Source organism: Cyclopterus lumpus, chromosome 8 (assembly GCF_009769545.1).
Source record: "Cyclopterus lumpus isolate fCycLum1 chromosome 8, fCycLum1.pri, whole genome shotgun sequence".
In the NCBI taxonomy this organism is placed as follows: domain Eukaryota; kingdom Metazoa; phylum Chordata; class Actinopteri; order Perciformes; family Cyclopteridae; genus Cyclopterus; species Cyclopterus lumpus.
Genome location: NC_046973.1, coordinates 16,230,936 through 16,252,889, shown reverse-complemented (window position 1 = coordinate 16,252,889; position 21,954 = coordinate 16,230,936). Strand labels below are relative to the sequence as shown.

General features: G+C 42.3%; 1 protein-coding gene across 2 annotated transcripts; it reads right to left on the bottom strand.

The window, feature by feature from the left end:
• Positions 1-504: 504 nt before the first annotated feature.
• Positions 505-18,521, bottom strand: ppp1r1b (protein phosphatase 1, regulatory (inhibitor) subunit 1B). Of its 2 annotated transcripts, none has more exons than XM_034540112.1 (5): positions 18,071-18,521; positions 6,925-7,008; positions 6,125-6,200; positions 4,633-4,770; positions 505-2,795 (listed from the first exon to the last, which is right to left on the bottom strand). In XM_034540112.1, exons 1-5 carry the CDS (start codon positions 18,182-18,184, stop codon positions 2,623-2,625), a joined length of 585 nt encoding a protein of 194 aa, XP_034396003.1. In that variant the 5' UTR covers positions 18,185-18,521; the 3' UTR covers positions 505-2,622. The 2 variants fall into 2 exon arrangements, with proteins under 2 accessions (XP_034396003.1, XP_034396002.1); XM_034540111.1 differs by having other exon boundaries at positions 6,919-7,008; positions 18,071-18,505.
• Between the last annotated feature and the right edge of the window lie 3,433 nt (positions 18,522-21,954).

Here is a 21,954-nt window from a genome sequence, read left to right as displayed (position 1 = left end):
CTGCACTTCCGGTTTCATAAAAAAACTGAATATGGTATTTTGTTTTTAAAAAGTTCTTAGCCGGATGTATTATATGTTGTTATATGTTGTACATCTGTGAACTTAAAAACTAATCATTGGAAAGCTTTTGAATGAATTAAAAGTGTTATAGGGGTCGATTTAATTTAGTAGAATGCAATAGTGACTATATATACTGTATGTGCATCAAAATAAAGAAAGAATAATAATATTGTAGTGGTAAAACACATATTTATTTTGATGATCTTTACACCTGACTGAGCTAACTAATAAATACGAGTTACGAGAGGGTAGAGTTATTAACTACCTTCTGGTTATTTTGCGCTTATATTGTTCCTTCCTATATTTTTGTTCAATGTAAAATGTGAAATAAACTTTTTTTTTCTTACAGTACGAATAGAGCTTCTATATCTTAATAAACAGTTTGGTTGTGTTTTATGGAGGACGATGTGTGCAGCAAACAAATGAATGAAAAGACATATTTCCTTACTTTCGGATCAGTTCAAAGGAGAAAGGAAATACGGTTTATTTTGATATCATATTGTTGCACACTTAAGTCAACCACATTACATTGAGAAACAAGAAAATAGAGAAAAATGAAATAAAAATAAAGACAGACTAAGCATTAGAGTTCATACATGTCTTCCCGTGATTGTTTCCTTCTGACCCAGGTGGAAAGGTGAGGTGAACAGAGAGCGGAGAAGGCAGGACGCCATCGACTGCACAGTCGCGTCCAGTCATCCCACTATTTGGGCAGGTCAGGGGTCAAAGTTTCACACAGTTTCTATATACAAACTGCAGCCCAAATGATACAAACAACAAGGTTGATTCATCCCGTGTCACAACTGGAAACCTTCTTCTACATCAAATCCTGTATCTTTAGTTAAACTTGAAATGTAATTAGCTAGATGCTGACTAAAAGCATTCATGAATTGCTGTTGACTCGAAGAAAAGAGAGAACAAGTGAGCATCTGTGGTAAAAAAAACAAAAAAAACGTCAGAAAGTTTTTGCAGTGACCATTTTGCTCAAATGTCAGTAACCGTATAGTAGAAACATTGCCAGCGCTCAGCTACTCACACATTAGATTAGAAAAATAGCTCTTACAACAGATCCATGTATACAATTAGAAAGATGACAATAGAAAATTGTTAACATACAAAAGGGAATGCGTGATCACGAACAAATCCGAAATAGGTCAACAATATTGGATTTTAAATCAAGTTTCTTGACTCCTTAACATGGTGTCAGTTCACAATGAATCCAGTTCAAATGTGTAATGCATGGAGGCAACGATTGGGTGCTGTATTTCAAACTAATTAGAGGTAGCTTTGCCCTTTAAAGATTTATTTATAAGCATACTGTGGAATGCTATATCCACATACAAACACTCACTTGCTCATGGATTTAACACAATAACAGACCAAAAAAAAAAAAGAAAGTCTTTCTTAAAGTGATACTCCAAATATATCTGGTATCTATCTTTTTATTATAGATTCACTTTTACAAAATGCAACTAACCGGCAGAATGGAAGCATATTATGATAAAGAAATGGTTTGACAAATCAATTAATACATTCATTAAAGTCAATCAATCCAGAGGTTAAAGTTATAATCCTTAAGACCTCAGTGTGTGGTAACTTACCACACAACTCTGATACAGTAATAGGAGAGTGAAAAGTAAACAGTTAGGCTGATACCAATCAAACATAATAATAAAAAAACAGTAATAAAGGATTACACGCCACAATATGTCCTGTGAGTTCTTTGTTTTTAGGTCATTTGCATCCCTCATGAGAGACGCAGACTCCGCCCCCCCCCCCCCCAATATGAACTGCTCTACAGAATCAAAATACATTGAAGAAATGTTGACCATAACAAACATAACACTGGGTTTCCCTTCATGAAACATATTAAGCATGTTATGTGCTTGATTGGTTTGGAGTATCACTTTAAAAATTTGGATCAAACTTCTACCACGAGATGGCAGTGCACGTACATTTTCATCTCAACATTGAATATGGTGCAGATCAGAACAGAGACGTTTCAAAATAAAGTGTAGAGTGTATCGCACACATTTAAAGACCTTCAAGTACTTTAGAAAAGGTTGTATAATGTGTCCAAGAGAGTTTATATGTGTGCGAGTATGATTATTGTGGAACTATTACACTCTTTTAAAAAAAGGAACATTTAGCCCTGTGCAGAAGCATCACGGTCGAGGGAGGACTTGTCTGACTGGTATTCGGTCATGTTGACCTCGTTGACCCCTCTTAGTCAAACTTTAGGGTCTGTAGATCATTCCTCACCTGCTCATACACAAACTGCCTCTCTGTGCTCTCTTTCATCCCCCGTTACCTTCAACCTTTAGAGGTGAAGTAGTACAGGGATCTCCGCTCGCTCTTATGTTGGAGTTTATGGAAGTATTTTCCTCATCCTCACTGGTCTTCACACGTCCACAAAGCAGCACAAACCCATTTGCTCACCTCTTCTGAGTTCTTCAGATTTTAACCACTTGACAAAACACCTTCACTCTCCCTAGTTTACCCAATCTCTCTCTCTCTCTCTCTCTCTCTCTCTGTCTGTCTGTCTCTCTCTCTCTCTCTCAGTTACTCCCGACTGTTCTCCTCTGTTGTTTCTTTAATTCTGTTCCCCTCTTCTTCCTCTTCTTCCTCCTCCTCCTCCTCCTCCTCTTCCTCCGGTGCTGCTTGGATCTGCTTGGCCGTCTCTCTCACGCTGGAGAACTTGACTGAGTGCTCAGTGGTCGCCGTGTCTTGGTGATCTGAGGAGAAAAAGAATGATGTCAAAGGAAGCCGTGAAGTTGTAGTTTTGGTAATCAAACCATTAATATCATATGGAGGGTCTCTATCGAGGTAACTCTGGTGACAGAGATGACTGGAGAGCAGGAACACATGTAATTACAGTGGAGCCGGAACAATTAGTTTATTCTTTGATTAGTTGCTCGACAAAAAAATGCAACTATTTGGATAATTTATTAGTTGTTTTAGTCATTCTTTAAAGCAAAAACACCTACATTTCCCTGCTCTTTTGGTCTTCTACGATAATAAGCAGAATATCTTTGAGTTTTGGACTGTGGGTCCACTGACACTATTTTATAGACTCAACGATTCATTGAATAATGGAGGACATTATTGGCAGATGATTGGTTTTGAAAATAATTGTTAATCGATAGATGTTCTCTCTCCAGGAAGATACGGGTTCTATAAGATTTATGTTTCTAATCATAACGGCTTATTTTGTGTTATTTAGAAAAATATGGATTGACACAAAATCCATTTAAGAATAGGGCTGTGATATATAAAACAAGTCACATTTCTAAGATGCAAACCCACTTCAGAAACCCACTGGCTGAGACTGAGAAGGAGACTGTGCTAGCTGATTCTTAAAGTGTGTACTTCTCATAAGATTACAATCTGACGTACAAATAAATAACTTGTTTTTCTTGTACGTCTTCTGCGTGTTATAACACTGATTGATTACAGATCAACTGGACCCCATCAGGATCTTTCTGCATCCTGTTTATGTACGTTGTGTTTCAGCAGGCTTCCACAAAGGAGTCCAGTGAGAGCCTGTCCGTCTAAGATGAAATGCAGCGGATCTCTTGTGATACAATAGAGATTAAAAAAACAATAATTATGCTGGCCTAAAAAATTCTAATAAAGTTTTTTATGCAAAAATAAAAGGTCCCTCCAACTTGAGATTTGTGTACTATTTCTATAGTTTTGATGGAGATGAAACTCCCACTGATGTTCTGTTGCCGCATACAACACAATCTCAGTCAAAAGGCTTTATGCTCTAAATGGAGGATAATGGAAGAAGAGTCGAGGCGGCAGAATACAGAACAGAAGGAGTGTGGACAGCTTGCTCTGGGGCCTTGTTAGTCCTGTCTGGCCTCTGCCTGCTCACTGTCCAGGCCTTTAGTCGGCTGCACTGTGCTCTCTGACAGATTTGGGGCGTGAGACAGAGAGTTATTTGACACTGGGGATGTCTTCCAACGCACAGAGCTTCATCTGTGCTGCTGCTCGGCCCTCAGAGGATCTTACCTTACCCTGAAAACTGCAGAAGCCTTTGAGAAGAGCAGAGGAATGCGTCTTCCTTAATAAAAACACTTAACTTGGGCAAAGGGTAAAAAAAATGTAAAAGAAAAAAACAAAACTTTGACTCGTTATCTAACCCAAAGGGTTTTTCCTCACTGAGGAAGATTATCATCAAAGGGAGAAAAATAACTCTTTACTTTACAACTAACCTGCAGCTAAAAGAATTAGATAGGCGCATCCTGCCTTTAACGAAAAGGAATCCTGGAATCTTAAACTATGTGAAGAGTTTGCAGACACTACGGTTAAATATAAAGGAAATGGGCAGATGGAAGAAAAAAATATATCTTTAGATGTTCGTACACTGCATGAACATTAACATAAAGATTATCACTTTCATATTTAGGCAACCAATTTCCACATATCTTTTCTTTTTTTGTTTGTTTGTGTTGAAGTGCGACAGCGAGATTTTCTTTAAAACAACAACAACAACAGTGTTGTCCTTGCTGCTTCGGTGTGCAGTGTGGCAGCTGCAGCCAGTTGACAGAGAGCCCTCTCTCTCACCAGCAGCGTTGGTGGGAGATGTGTCCTCTCCCTCCTCTCCCTGCCAGTGGTCCCAATCCTCCTCCCCTTCACAAGGCTCTTCCAAAGGGGGGTAGATACCTAGGTTCTGCATGTGTGCTTCGGCCATCTTCTGCACAGCTACACACAGGTAAAAACAGCACACACACACACACACACACACACACGCACACACACACACACACACACACACAGGGAGACAGACACACAAACACATGGACACAGGGATAGAGGGATCTATTGTTTTGGTTTTACCACGCTTCCACACTGTCAGTTTTCATCAAGCCTCACGGTGGTTTTTGATTACATGCCCTTCAGGCAGGAAGCCAATTAAACACAAGCACTGACGGGACAGACAGGCAGGCAACTGCATGCACGTTGTACGCCGCAGCTGATTCACTTCTTTGAGCTTGCGTTGTTTTCTCTCCCTCCTCTCACCTTGTTCTCCCATCTGTTTGTTGGCACCCTCGTCTTTCCTTGACTGCCTGCCCTCCTCAGCGCTCTCGCTTGGCAGTGCTGACTCACACTCTTCTCTCTCCCGTTACGCTCTCCTCTCATTTGTGACGTTACCTCAACTCGCCCTCTCACTTCCACTGGGTCACCTTGACTTCTCTCCCTCCCTCCCCCTCCCTCTCTCTCTCTCTCTCTCTCTCTCTCTCTCACACACACACACACACACACACACACACTCAGATACACAGTGCGGCTGGCTCTGAGGCAGGTCACTTATTCTAGTTTACGGGAGGTTATGCAATTAGAAATTATTCTGAATATAGCGCTCTCTCTTTTCCTCTCTCTGCGTAGGAGCTGATGAAGGACATATTTCTGATGCAGGAACAAGGCTTCCTGGCTCATTATATCATCCCTCCACATGCATCACATACCCATAAATCCCCATTAAATGAAGCTCTGCTGACAAGCACTGTAATGCAGATTTCTGCTCCTTTAACCAGCACATGCAACACGCAGGAAGCCGCAGGCATAAAGTCACGAAAGAAAGTATACATGTTTGTGTTCATGTATGTATTTCTATCCTGCCTATACGTGTGCGTTCCTGTGTGTGTGTGTGTGTGTCACAGCTGTATACACAACTGACTGTAATCCAGGATGATCCAGACTTTCCTAGACTCACACTCAGTGTCTCACAGCTGTCACACTCTAATCTCCCTCTTTCTCCCGTTCTCTGTCAGACACAAATATACAGATCCTGTTGTAGAGTGTACAGTAAGAGCAGAAACACACGGACACATGCCTATGCATATCACACATGCACAGGGAATAAAACACAGTCTTGTAGTGCATATTAACCCATCTGTCACATGCAGTTTGTGTTCCAGTTGTACGCTATCATGAAGCATGGAAAGCGAGGAGGAAATTGACTGCAGCGAAGCACGGTAAAACACAAAGCACTTAAACACAAGGATGAAGCACAACACACAACCACCACCTGTTGTAGCGAAACCGCTCACTATACCTTTGAGTGATGGAGGTTGATACACGTTTGGATTGACACGTTTTGGTTTCAGCACTCCGTTCTCTCCTACGACCCACTGCGAACAAAGAGAGAGCAACATGAAATGATTCATGGGTCAAAACAAACTCTGCACAAAACCTCATTCTGCTCATGTGGAGGTCAAGCATCCATGTGAAGTAACAATAAGCAGGCACCATTTAGGGTTTTGTTTTGTGTATTTCATACACGGTTGCATAAAAGATGATGATGCCGACATTAAGAGACATGTTCAAACCCAACATGCCAAGTTTTTCATGGCTGCGCACCTTTACATCATGTAAAAACCTTCTTTATTTCACAAATAAAGCCGTTATCTCTAAGGCAGACTCACTATGCTTGTCAGCCATGCGATGCAATATGTACACGATTTGGCAGAACAGCAGTCAGTACATATTGTATTTGCCAGGTTACTTATTTAGATGCAGCCTCCTTAGGAGTTAACATTTCCTTATCACAGGGTTAATTTACTTTCAGTGAGTTTCAACCACATCTTGTAGATAAGACTTGTTATCCAATTATTTCTAAAAAGGTGAAGAATGCACCTTCAGGCTCAGGGAATTTAAATGTTTCAAAGTTTGAAATAGGATTTCTTGGGTTTGAACACGGATGACCACACAGCATGAGTTTGTGATGATTGAGACATCGGAAGTGTGAAAAAATGTTATGACATTAGACTTTTTGGTTCCCGGGATAGAGTGGAGGAGGACAGATGAGAATGCACAGATACCCGTGAGAGAAATGTGTTGTGACTTCACCTTTACCTGATGGGTGGACTGATCATCATCAGGAGATGATTGGTCGGCTACTCTAAACAGTGTGGCAGGCGTTGGCCTCCTGCGGCGGATCTATAAACAAACACACACACACACACACACACACATAAACATCCATGAATAAATGACAAATGAAACTAGACATCCCTGTATTATTAATAAAAGTCCAGCAGAAAGCCTTATCAATCAGTGGAAATCATTGACAGCTCACACATGCCGGTGCCTCGCTGACTTCGATACTGGTCAGGTCAGAGCACATGCCTCGGTCCGTACAGCAGAGGAAGTCTTATTACATAACTTTATGATTGCAGGGACAGATACAGTCAAAGGGCATGTTGTGCCGAACAGAAGCTGAATTCATGCTCGTTGCTCACGTTTCAAATGATCCAGCATTTCAGGAGTGTGAACGTTTTTGAGACGAAGAGTGAATGACCTCTTCACACAATACACACGTGTGTGTGTGTGTGTGTATTGTGTATTGTGTGCCCCAGCAACCCTTCCCCTCCGCTGTCCAGGCTCCCTCTCAAACACACACTGTTCCCTGGAGGCTCAAGCCAGTTCGCCGTCGGTCTGAGAGACTGCCAGAGGGACTGCATGGTCTACTTCCCCTCTTGAAGAAGTCCCTGTGTACAGCACCCATGGCTGTGCCCTTCCAGCGCACCAATACCGCGCCCTGCCTATCAGACGGCACTCCTACAGTTTGGCATTTCTCTTGACAACACTTTTAAATACTGAAAGCAGTTTAAGTCAAACTCCACCAAAAGTCTTTTGAGTATTAAACACTCGCTCTCTGTAGAGTTGAAAGCGTATCGCACTAACATGCTAAACTGTGTTTGTGCATGAGCACTAGCATTCAAGTTGTGTATTTAGCTGTATTTTGGCAACAACAAAAAAAACATCCTAAAGGTTTGCTAACAACAGTTTTTATAATTGATCATTTAAGTCATTGGTCTGATAAATGTCATTGTACATTTTAAATGCCTTTTGGTTTGGGCTCCTTACAATTTCTGAATTCATTTTCTAACATTTTATAGACTAAATGAACCATAATAAGAGACAAAGTGTACAATTAGATGCTAATTGTTAGTTGCCACCCTTTACACCCTATGCAGGCTTGCAGCAGTGGTTTGAGACATTTCTCTGGATGTGGTGCTCTCTTTATCGAGTGAAAACGGCGTCTGTTCACCATAAATAAGCAAACTGAAAACGCTTTACAAGCCACCTTTCAAGCAAACGGGAAGTGACTGTTTGAGACTCAAAAGACACATTTGGGGAGGCATATCACTTTAATAACAATATTGAACACTCCTGAGCAGAATGCGTGAGGCTTTTGCTTCTTATAGAAAGATGTACATGCAGAAAGTTTTACCCAATTTCTAACAATTCTAAAGGATTAATAGCTGTAAAGAAATATCTCCTGGAAAAAATGTAGGATAAAATGAAGTGTGCTGAGAGTGAAAGCAGTGCAGCTAAGTGGACTTGGCAAGTCAGACAAGCAAGGTATTGAGAAGTGTCCTCTGTGCAGGAAGCCAACCTTGGCCATGGCATGAACCCCTGGCTGCTGTTTACGGCACAGAGTAAAGCAGCCTGGCTCTATTTTGCGTTAAACTGCTCCATACAGAGACGTGTTTGTGTTACTGTTTCCCTGTTTCTTGTTAAGAGGTGTGCGTCATTGCAATGAGGCACATGTTGCCAAAGCAGAGGCTTGCTGGGCCGCATGGTGGAAAGCTACCGCTTTCAAACGCGACAACACAGAGTAATCGAGCGTGGATTTCGTCCTTATTTATGGCACGAGACACACATTTTAATCTTGTCACGCAGCTTCCAGCTGTCCTGTCTCCCCTGGATCTCTCACACTATCTGTCTTTCTCCCATTCACCTCTCATTTCCATCTCCCTTGATCCTCTGCTTCCTCTACCCTGTTTACTTCCATATCATCCTTCATGCCTTGACAGTGACATTTCCCTCACTTCTCTCCCCCTCTCCTACCATCACCAGAATGCATCGCAACTGAAATCATGTTATTGTCCCTTTGTTTGCTGACTTGTCTGTCCTTTTCTTACCCCAATGAATCTCTCCCTTTCTGTCTGTACTGGCAGGGAGCATCCACAGGGCTCCCCATCTCTACCCCTGGCAAGGTGTGGCGGCCTGGGGCTCCATGCTGCTGTGAACCCTGCTGCCTCGGCCTGCCTGACACCTGCTACCAGCCTTGCAGGGAAGCCTGAGGTGTCTCATTCAGAGACCCACGAGAGAGAACAGACACCAGATGTTGCCGTGACAAAGCCTATGCCCAAGTCCTGTAGCATTACAGACATTAAACTGGGAAAACCACTGGACTGGTCCTCTAAAAGTCTCCCTCCCCCTCCCCCCATGCAGACACTTTGTTGCAGGTCCATTTTCTAAGGTTACAGTGATTAAGGCATAAGAGACCAACATATTATTAAAGGTCTACATTCATTGTTAGACCTGTAGACCAGTAATCTTTCAAGCAAAATGCCTCCCAAAAAAATCCAAGTTATAGGTTCTCAATTGGGAATATGTGTTGCTTTTTATTGTTTGTTCTCTCTGTAGTGAAAACTATGAACCAAAAGCAAACATTCCCATTTCTCATTCTGTCTAAAGTCCGTTTCATGACCCCTGACAATTAAATCTAGTGAGGTGTCATTCAAAGAGAATGCAGAATGAAATCAGGAAAAGATTCAGAACAACATTTGAATGTATTAATTCAAATGGAAATATAGAAAGATTAAAAATAGAAATGTGAGATAAATGGAAATTAAAATGATGTTTGGGATAATTGAGGTCACTGAGAAGCATAATCTGTAAATCTGATGATCTATTTACCTTAATGCGTGTGCTCACCTCCAGTATGTGTGTGTGTGTGTGTGTGTGTGTGTGTGTGTGCATGTGAGGATGCGTCTTCCTAATGTCATCATGTACTCATCCTATTGGTCTTGTGAAATGCCAAGTCATGGTCTCCCAAACCAGGAACAATAATTCAGTCCGCCTCCCGGGTAAGTTGTAAAACAGGTTGTAATGACAATAAAACTCTGAAGGCAATATACATAAATGCATTTGCATCAAGCATATAGAGGAGTCTTTCTTTTATGCACACACAACGTGCTGATGACAGTGATGGTGGCGGCGATGTGCTGCTGTATGACGTTGGCAATGTCAGATGACATGAACACACGTAGTGACCAGTACTTTTCCAGCCTTAAAACCAAGCCCACTCTCCCCCTGTTACGTAATATGTATGTGACTTCCTCATTTACGCCAAACCTAAGGGCACAGCGTGTGAGATTACTCCCACTACGCATTATCTCTCACCCCCTCCCTCCTCCACTTCTCTAAACCCCCTGCCCCCAATCCCCCAAACCCCCTCCTCTGCTGCCAGCCATTGTTTCTGTGGACTTAGCAGGCTGCTGCCGTGGCCTTTTAGCAGCTCCACAGGTGTACGCCTGCGGGCATCCCTGGGAGGCAGCCGCCCCTCGCTAGGCATCACACGGAGATTTGGTCTCAATAAAAACATTGGCCGATGGATCATACCATAGAACGGAAATGCATCAGTTCACTCAGAAGCTGATGAGTGAATTTCAATAATGCCAAACTCTGCATTGTGTGACAGAAACCTCTAGATTCATCGTGTTTGGCTGGACTGAATTTGTTGTTTTACCAAATCCCCTCTTAAAAGTTATTATCAAACAGCATGCTACTTTCATTGATGTGTTGAAGATTTCTTTAAACCTCCATAAAGTCATTAGGAGGTATGTTTTGAGACGTGCCATATTAATACAAATCTCATTCTCCAAGAGTATTGTAGTCAAGTTTAAGTGGGCACAAGTAGCAATGAAGAAACTCTAATACGGGACTCCAATACTCTGTGCTGTGTGGGCTACATGAGTCATTAGCTAATGTTGACTTTGCACATGTGCGTATCTGTGCACAGGCATGCGTGTGTTGGCTCAGCACAGTCTTGCGTAGCAGCCTGGGTGCAGATCTGCTGATGTGGGTCTGCTCCTCAGAGGCCGTCCTCTAAGCTGGTGCTCTCGTGGCCGGGCCTATAAAAAGCAGCAGCAGCAGCAGGACAGAATAAACTAGATCGGAGGGGTCCCTGGGGGGGAGACAGAATGGCTCTAAAACTCTGCCCCGCACCAGCGCTAACACTCGAGCATCTCGAAGGGAGTGCGTTGTGCAGACGGCCTCAACGCAAAGACAACACAGAGAGAAAAACACCTCAGATCTCCGTTCCCGACCAGCTTAAATCTCCCGTGTCCAACAGCACGGCATTAGATCGGGCCATCTTATTGAACAGTGTGCGCCAACTCTCGCTGATAAGAGTGGGAGCATCACTCAGATCCATTTGAAGCTTTTCTGAGTCTCTCCCTCCCAGTTGTAACCCAGGTCCAGATGCATATGGATTTGTACAAGATTGATTTGTAGTTATGGCATCTGCCCACAGGCACTTGGCCCTACATCACTCAGCAATAAGCACGTGTGTATGTGCATGGCATACAGTAAGTACACCAAGAGGAACATACTCATAAGCTTCAGCCAGAAAACAAAGGGGAGGCATATGGAATACATTTGTGAAAGGAATGTAGGTATTGTGTTGTGTCTGTTTTTGAGTGGTGTAGCTCTGCTGTTCTTTTTTCCCAATTTGTGTGTGTTTTATTTATTTTGCGTTTCTTTCATTGTAGAAAATAAATTCCATCATTTATACACATACATCATTCTTCCTGACTTTTTTGTCACCTACAGTATTTCCATCTAAAAACGTCTCCTCCTTACAACCCTTCAGGTACGTCTCCTAAATACAAAGTTCCCTCTTTTTCCTGTTGAGACCATCTCCGTCCACCTCTGCTGGAGTTTTATTCCCAGTCTCTGCTGTCATGAACTATAGCTGGTTTGACCTCTGAAGAGCAACTCAATTAAACCTCCAGCCTTTTAAAATGAAGAGGCCGAACCCCATGTGGTGCTCTAAGTGCAATCTCACAATGAGCTCAATAACACTATAGGGGGAAAAATGATCCCTCTCAGTATGAGCCGAGTGTGTTTTTCTGTATGTACATTTTGAATGCAGATACATATTTGACAAATAAAACACATGTAGTATGGACATGCTTGTTTTGTAAGTTGAATTACGAATAGTGGAAAAAATGACACCGACCTCAAGTTCTCAGATCTCTAAAAAACGTGAATGCATTTTTGCACATAATGTAAGAGGGGTGCAATAGGTAGTACTTAATTGGAAATTCAAAAACAAATAGGAAGAGAAATATGCTGCTTCCTGTATCTTCTACTTGATGTGATTAGCAGCATATCTATTTAGATTGTGTTGGTGGGAGGCTAAAAGATAACACAAAGAGTTTTGGAGCTCCAAGATGCAACATATCAGTCCGGTTATATATTATGATCATGCCTGATCTGCTTGCTCTTGTGTTTGTGGGCATATCCACAATTACATTTTAGGTAATAAATGTTTTTCTTTAGGTTTTTGACACTGTTGGCTGTTGTCAGGTTTGAACTCAATACTAGCCCACCATGCCCCTTCCTGTCAAAGCTGGCAGACAAAATGTTTACGTAACCATAACAAATACACCACCAAAGGCTCGTGATCAGATATATCATATATGACAAACAGCTCTGTCACACACATTCAGTTATCACTACCAGACAGTGCTGCCAGGCAGCTTCAACAAGGATTCACGGTGTAACGCGCTCTTGTCGAGTTTCAAGCTGTTCTAAAGAGGGTCAAGGACGCAAAATACAACCACAACTGCAGCTCAATGAGATCTGATGGTTGTCAAATATGCACAGCGGGCTTGTTCCTATTTAAATGAACAGCATCTTTAAATTCCCATAAGTCAGAGAGTCTGCTGCTGCATGTTGCTTCTCAAAATTTCCATAACACTCGAGCGGTGACCTTTGGCCCTACCACTCTAACTGAATAAACAGATGGGCTGGAGATAGCATCTGGAGGGGCTCTCCAATGACCCTAAAATATTAAATGTAATTACGTTGCACCCACTGGCAGAATATCACACTGAGACATCCATCTCCCTTTCTCTCCTTCTCCTCAGTCTCACTGTACCCTCAACCATTTATGAAATTAGCTGCTTTTTTGGTGTGTTGTTCCAGTGACTGTTGGAAGGAAGGTTTACCATCACAGCACAATGTCTGATGAGTGACAGGAAGCCACCTGCCAGGTCGCAGTGCACACTGGAGCAACACACAGGGCGAGGCGACAACAGGGGAGATGTCAATCAAAGATTTCACAGGCACAACGGCACCTCTAACTGCCTGCAAACACTGCAGGATAATTCTGCTTTCATCGTCCATGTAGTCAAATGCAGCGTTGTTGCATTGTGTAGCTGACAAAGATCAGTTCCAGGGGTCAACAGGCAGGGACAAACAAAGGACAGAGTAGCTATAGTTACTCATCTGCAACGTCACATTTACCCACAGGTGATAAATGAACAAAAGATTACTGTTGATGGTTGCTATGCAGCTCACATATCCCTGCTTGAATGCAAAAAGCATGAAACTCACCTAAGTGTAAAATGTCTACATCACTAAGATTGTAATCAAGATTGGTTAGCATTAATTCATCATCTGATTCCAAATATTAGTTGTACGTGTCGGGACAACACACCATGTGTGACTGGACTATTTGTGCATAACATTATTTCTGCTTTAGGCCATCCCCTTAATACATGGTATGCCCCTGTGTAAGCTCATTAAGTTGCAGGGAGATAAACACACAAAAAAATGTCTCAACCTCCGTGCCGAAAATCAGAGATTACAACAGGCACAGCAGCAATAACGTAATGCCATGTCTTCTCTGTGTTGATGAAACAGTGATCGAGACCAATCCCATTTGTTTTGAGTCACGCCTCATTGCTCCCCTCAATATGCTCACATCAGTCTGATCCTCCTGTGGCTCTTTGGCGAGAGAAAGGGACTCCAGTTCAGGGTCCAGATTCTGACGTAGTTGCAATGAACATACTGATGTCTGGCAACATTTGGTTACAAGTCAGATCCTGATCCTGTCCAGCTCCTATTCCCCACCCCCATGTGTCTCTCCCTGCTGTGCCACTGTTGCCTTTCTAATCCTCATCATAGATATGACTGCAGTTGTTGTTGCTAAAGCCAGGGTTAAAGAAAAAAATCAAGAGAATAGAGAAGGACGTATGTGGATGTGCAGTTAGAGATGAATGAATGCACATTAAGGAGCTGCATCTCTTCATATCCTGACTGCAGCCAGACTTGATTTACGATGAACCCTGAAGGGACAAGTGAGTGACTGAGTGGGATAATGACACCAACTGACAACAGAAGATTTGTTGACTATAACTTTAAATACTAAGGGGACTGTGTTGCAGCATTGGAGGCCTTCATCAGGTTCCAGACAGTGCCTATGCTTGTCTGTATTGCAGCGGGCATTAGGGTGCATTTTAAACTCACTGTGTACAGTGTCAGCAGGTCGTAAAATTACTCCACCCATGCTCAATATTTATGCTTTATTAACTGTTTACATATTACACACATCCATGCACATAGGAGCCCCGACATAAGATGATAGATCGTGGATAGATGAAGGATGTTGAGAATAGAATGTCAATTATTGCATGAAATAAACAGGCGTATGTGCACATGAGCTACAATGCTAAAACTGAGTGGAAAAGGAACAGGAAAGGAAACGTTGTGCTAAACTGCTGTCGACAGATACACAACGTGATGTAGAGTCATTAACTAATCAAAAGCCCTGGACTGTCAAAAAGCATCCAACTTTGAAAGAAAATGAATCATTAAAATCATCAATTTGACCGACCACTTCATTGTGAACTGCGTCACACCACTACAGTTACATACCTGTCCTCGTATACGGGAAAGATCACTGTACCGTCTTGCCCGTTCCTAGCATGCTTAGGGCCATCCAGCAAGATGTTCTTCCGGGCAGTGCATGTTGACAGTCCCTCAGACCGCTAATGTTTACCCACAAACACATGCTGCATCAAAGGTCGCTGTTTGACGTTTAACCCAGAGCCTGAACTGGGGAGGGTTGGAGAGTGGGGGGATAGGTGAGAATGGGTGGCTAAATCATGCCCTCCGTAACCTCGTAGGTTTACTATAAATGAATGTAGAGATGTTTGCCATTGGAAGGCTTTGGACTGATGACCTTCCCTGCCCTATGATATTCTCTTTGATATTCTTTGTTTCCTGTCAATTCAAAGGATCAACACGAGTCAAGAGAGGAGAAACATAGAGAGAAGTCTGCTTGTTGAGTCCAATGGGAGGCAGATTGATGGAAATCAGGGATGCAGTGACTGCACCATGACCCTAATCCCTGTCCATGGAGGATATTACCCTACATGCCCTAAGTTACTTATCCATGTGTTTTCCAGACATTGTTGCAAGCAATCACACCTTAGCTCATGATCTCTCAAAGATTACGGGAAAAAAAGGATTATTTTAAAATACTGTAGGATACAGGAGGATTTCAAGAAGATCATAGGAGGGGAGAACATGCAGATATATTCAGAGATGTCAGGAATGGAGTTGTGAAACAAGGAAGGACATTCCTGAAAAGCTCTGGTCAAGGTGCTTGAGAGCTTGTTAGAAGATCTTTAGTGGGGAGTGCTTTCTTATATCGCGTGTCAGTGAAGTGAGAAGATTTCACTTAACATTTAAATTGTATTCAAGTGACATCCAGGTTGTCTTGGACAAAGCAGATTATCCTGAGTAACCTGGACATCATTAATTATCTATTACCCTACAATAAGGTCTACTGCAGAAGAAGACGCAAGCAACATATGTCTCAAAACCTGGCTAAATAGAACCAAGACAATCTACATTGGCAAACACCAATAGGGATCTGTTTTTATAGAGAATATATTTCTTCTGAGTAAACATGTGAGGATTGCTCCATAAGAATATCTTACACCTTTGAGGCTGCTGTTTTCTCCCACAATGTGCAATATTTCACTGAGTGGGAGTTATGGAAGCGTCTCTCACATTAACACCGGACCCATCGAAGAGCATTCACACACACATATACACAAACGTGTAACAGCATTGATGTAAACAACCTATCAGAGCTGTCCATTAAAGTTGACCTTTTAGATGCAAAATGAGGGGGAGCTTTGGGGCGACATAGTCATGGAGCCTGTCTCCATAGTAACAAGGCCCCGGCAGTTTAGTCAATAGCGGTTTTGGGGGTTTAAATACCACCGGAAAGAACAGCAAGGAGTCACGGGTTGGAAGAATGGTATAGTCATTGCAACTCATTAGTAAAGATGGACTTGTGGGTGACCGTAATTGCTTTGGGAGGGGAAGGGAATTAAATGAGTGTCGTTAGCATACTCCTGCCCACCCACATGTCCCTGGAGACTCCCATCAGCTCTGGGTAGATGCTATCTGTTTTTAAGCACACATAAACACGCCCTACGGTTTCCTGCAATCCCCTTGGGCGCATTTGTTGCTTTGTTTTAACTATCAGCATTCATCCACCTGCAAACACACAATCACATACAAACAAACTCAAAATAGAGCATCATCATCAGCCATCCTGAGGTTTCATGTTTTTCATACAATTGAAAGATCTATTCTAGGTGAATAAACTAGTGTCCCAAACAGAAGTACCAAGTTGACACAGAAACACCGCACACACACACACACACACACACACACACACACACACACACACACACACACACACACTTGAAGGTAAAGGCCAGGGAGCAGAGCCAGCCAACAAGCCTATATATAGCAGATCACTGTTTGACCATAAGGTGATTGAGCAATAAGGTCCTCCACAAAACAGACGGGAGTGAGATAATTTTTTTTAATATATGAAGCTCACATATGGTACATTGATATCCTGTGGTTTCTTGGAAGCGACGATAATAATCAGATCGTGATGGCAGGGCATGAGAGATAGAGAAAATAAGAGGGGGAGGAGGAGAGCAAGTGTTTATGTGTAAATGTGAGTGGAAGTCTTGTGAAGTGTTGCAACACATTTCCATTTCAGCAAGTCGTTTAGTCTATATTATTTAGTATTACTTGTTTTGCGACTCTAATTTTCATAAAAGCTGGTAGCAAGAAAGTCACAAAGTGCAATTGCCATACTTTCTTGCAAACAAAATTTGAATTTATGATGATCAGTCTGGAGAATGCATGGTGGCAGGCCACTCGAGTTCCTCAAAAGTCCAATGCAAGCTGTGAAACAAGGACAGTTACTCTGGGAGCTGACCCCCGCTGACCCCCCGACCCAGAGATTAGGTTGTGTGTCTTTCTCTTTATGTTTTAATTCATATAGTAGCACGCTCTCTCTCTCTCTTGCTTTCCTGCCCCATCTCTCCTCGGGCTCTCAGGGGGAACGAGCCATTGGCCTCGATCTACCTCGGCACCAAGCAGTTCCTACTTTGGCCCACTTTACCCTCAGCTCTAAAATAAGAGCCACCGGCATTCGAGTCCTGTCACAAATGAGCAGAAACATTTCACAAAATGATACAGGCCGTGCTGAATCAAAGCAAGACAAAAGCATTCATTGTATTAACAAAACCTCAGATGACAGAGGTCACTAACATGCAGAGAGAGGGACAGCAGCGAAAGACAAAAAAAAGAAGTAATTATTAACACTAGCAGCTGCGCGATCAACCAAATGTCAAGGACTTGATGTTGCTGTTATGTTACAAAAGAGCTTCATATGCAAGATAATGACTTTTGTGTCAATGTCACATTTTAAACGGGTCAAGATGAGACAGCAAGGCACTAGTCTCATGAGGAAACCCGCAAGAGGGAAATGTCATCATAATTTCTCAAACGTGTGGCAGGCAGATCCAGCAAACTTGCATGAGCAACTTCAGAAATACAACGGAGGAGCGAGAAAGGTTGATGCAGAGTGAAGATATCTTAAAGTGGAGAAATGTGTCCATTAATGGCACATCACTGCATAGTTGCACTAAGAGGTGCTAAACGGGACATTCGACAATGAGACATTCAGCTAAACCCTTTAAACTAAAATCAAACACAAAAACAAGTCAGAGCCAACGCTAAAATAGAATGCTCAGGAACATAACATTATTTTTTTTTCCTTGGTCAAACACCAATCTGTCCACCGCCTACTCACCATCTCCACTTGCCGAGGGTCCAGATTGGTGGGCACAGAGGTCGGCATTGCAAAATGAATCTTCTTCCTATCCTTGGCCTCCCCCTCGACCTCGGTCGAAACAGAGGGCTCCATGGTTCTGTATCCTGGGTGTCTGACTCCCAGTGGAGGAGAGGAAGGGGTCGTGCTGAAGATGACTATAACCTCCCTGGAGGAACCTCCCACTGCTGGGTAGCCCCACTCCTGAAGACTTGTCTCCTCTCTCCTGCCTCACTCCTTCACACCCTGACGTCCTTCTCTTAGAAAAGCACTAAACTGAACACAATCTCTCTTTTTCACCTCCTGTCCTCGTTCCCTCTCCAGCATTTGCTAGTATTATCCTTTACCTCTCCCTCTTTCTCCCCTTCTTTACAACCTGTGAAGCTGAAGTGAATGAAGCACGTCCTTAGATGTGGCTTTGGGGGAGAAAAGTGGGTGGGGAGGGGGTGGAGGGGAGGTGCCAAGTTCCAAAGAAGGAGGAGATATCATGAGAGAGGGGATGGGCCAAAGCAAATAGGAGAGGAGAGGAAAGAGGATCTAACAGGAGGGTGGAGGGGAAGCGGCTGTATTTTTTTTTCTAACTATCTAAGCTGAGGTTGATTTGTAATCAGAAAAAAAACTAATCTCATCACATCAGCTGAGCCTCTTTTGGCCTCTATTTGTGAATGAGAGATTTATGCTGAGCTAGGGAGGGAGCATGGAGTGCAAGGAGGGATAAACAAGAAGAGAGATGTGTGGAGTGCAGGGGGGAAATGTACGAGGGGACCCAACAGCTACGAGCACGAGATTTATTAGACTGGGTGCTGTTAGAAATTATGTTATTACAGATGATTTTCAATGTAACAGTGAAATGCTTGGGCTGTCGATTTGTCTTCCATCCTCTAGAGAAACATCAATAACTGAGACAACCCCTATGAAATTGTTTTGTTTTTTTAACCTGAAAACAGCTGTTTTGATCTAATGAGAGATTTAATAATAATAAAACAACAGAGGAAATAGGAAATTAAGACCTTTTGAATGGGACAATACAGACAATGATGGATGTGGAGAGGGAAGGAAAGAGAGAGCAGATTGGCAATGTAAAGGGTATAGAGAGAGAGCGAAGGGCATGTTCCAGTGTTATTATCAGGGCCTTGCTGTTATTTCACTCACACGGCAGAGGGATTTGCACAGTGAAGAGCGGTGGATTTGGCCTCAGGGCCGAGTTGAGGTTTGGCATATAGGCTGGAATGAAGGAGATAGCTGGAGTGGAGGAGGAGAAGTGAGGTGGCTAGGGGGGGCTTAGTGGGCAGAACAGAGAGGAAGGTCAAGGTGGATATGGTGCCCTGGGAATGTAACTGGTGTTTATGGAGTCCAGAAGCAGATTCAGACAACTGAGTGTTTATCCCGCCGGTTACAGCAAGCCAAACATGACAGCATGTTATTTATTCACTCTTTAAGTGTGGGGAAGGACGGGGGGGATGTGGGGTTTGGATTTTTATAGGGTTTGGATTTTTATAGGGTTTGTCTGCGTGTTTTACTGCTATACAAAGCCACTCCTGTTTGAAGGCAAAGCACCACCTCTGCATGCCTGCAGGTGGCCGCTCATTATTATGTCTCTGAAAGGTTTTGGCTTATGACAAGCTAGACAAAATACAGATTGTAAGTAGCTGCTGAATGTTTTTGAAGAAACCTTTCAGCTGGCACCTGCAGAGTGGTTGCATAACTTCAGCAAGAATTGTGCAACAAACCATGAGGAATGTGTAATAGGCTCTGTTCACCAGCTCACTACAAGTCCAGTATTCAATTAAACCAGCGATTGAGTCATTTTCAAATAATTATCTAATAAATTGATTATTTTTTATTGAAATGCCAATCAGAAGGGAGTAGGATTATAATAGCAGGATATTACAATCACAGGAGCACCCCAGTTCTGTTGTTGTCCATCTAAACAAATTAGATACATATACAGGACTGAATCTGATCTGTGCAATGCTGAACACTTTGGTTTGAAGGCACCACACATAGAGAGCTGAGATATTAACATCATGGGAATGAACTGGTCAGCTGGTCAGGTCCACAGTGTGGTCATTCATGCCAGCAAGACAGAAGGATGAATATCAGGAGAGATCCCCCTCCTCTCTGTTCTCCATGCAATTGCTTTGAGCCTGCAAGTGGAATTTACAGCCATGGTATTAAAAAACATTAAGAACTGACTTACAAAAAGGGCAATATTGGCAGCAATTGCAAAGAAATCCGATTTAGGCCACAACTGCAAATATGTTATGTACTAGCCAAAAACTAAACCCACATCCCTGATGGGTCTGCTCAGAAGTGCTCTGTTGCACCAAAACACTGCAAAGTCACAATGTTCTCCGGTGCACTTGTACGTAATTGCAGGAAGGTGATAGGTTAAGCATGGTATACAGCTGGTCACTCTTTAAATTAATCCATGCGTCATCTTTATTCCTGCCGAATTCCTTTTCCAAATATTAACACATATTTTATTGGCATACGCTGGACTGTATATGGGTTCTGCACTTTCTGCATCCGGCTCACAGAAAACATTTCTGTATTTGTAAATGAAGTTACTTTTCTATTCTGTATTGAACGAGTTTGCTGCGCAACCCAAATGAGTAAACCTGGGCGAACAAGCCAAGGCAAAACTGGAAAGAGCAAGACAATAGTTAAACACAGACTAAACAAGCAAGTTCAAGTCTGGCACAGGAGGACCAGCTTTGATCTGAGACTGCAATATAAGATGAAGCATTTAATCTCCGAAAATAATCACAATTCTCTGGCAAAATATAATGTGTCTCTCAGCCTCGGTTAGCGGATTTATTGAGGAAAGTAACTGCAAATAAATACAAAGATGTTTAGAAAAAGGGAGAAACCAAAAGAATATGATTACAGAAAAGAAAATGAGGATAAAATCACACAACGTAATTGGTCAGAAAATGTCATGCTATACTATAAACATGACTATAATACTGTTGTTGGCAGATAATAAAATACTTAAACCGTTTGATGCACATAAAATTGTAGCTCATGTGGAGACTCTGGATTAGAGCACGAGGAAATCAGATTTCTTCATTTTATTATTCAGACGACACTCTTCTTGTTGGATTCTTGGACAAATCCAACAATATGTAGTCCTGGTGGCTCTGCCCTCTCAGCTCATCATCTAGAGCTACACAAGAGCAGTTGGGGTTAGGTTGGATTATCATGTGACGCTGTTTGGCTTTGTGTTGTATGTTACATCAAAGCAATATGAAAATAATAAGTGTTGCACCACAAACAGGAGCAGCCTCCCCCTCTGCTGTATGGATTAGAGAAGGGACAAATGGTCAGGTACATTTGTAAATATATGAACACAAGAGTGTCAAAGCAGCCAGGCATTTTAAATTCCTCAGGCCGTCTGTCATAATAAAATTATTCCACATTGCTGACACACTGACAAGTTGAACAAATTGCTCTAATTGGAAAAACAAAATGGATATTCTTTGTGAACTCATTTGTGCCTAAATGGATTAACGAAGAGAATCACTTCAAAGAAACCACTTTCATGTTCTGTGTTTACCTCAGCTGATGTCCTGAAGCTGCCACTTCATATTCATTTGTTAATGTTTGATCTGGTATTTGTTTTGTGTTATGTAACCAGCGCGAGCCTCTCTAGAATGTTTGTGGGTTTGAATACCCATGGGGGAGTCTGTATTTGTTTGTACCTCTAATTAAGCCTGATATGTCACTTACTCTTCTTTGTGTATTCAGATATTGATTAAACCCATTTATATATGAACAGGCCCAAATGTGTCAGCTTCTATTTTTATTAGGCTTCCGTGTTTATACATATTGTGTCAGGCATGCATTAAATGACTGTGCTGGCA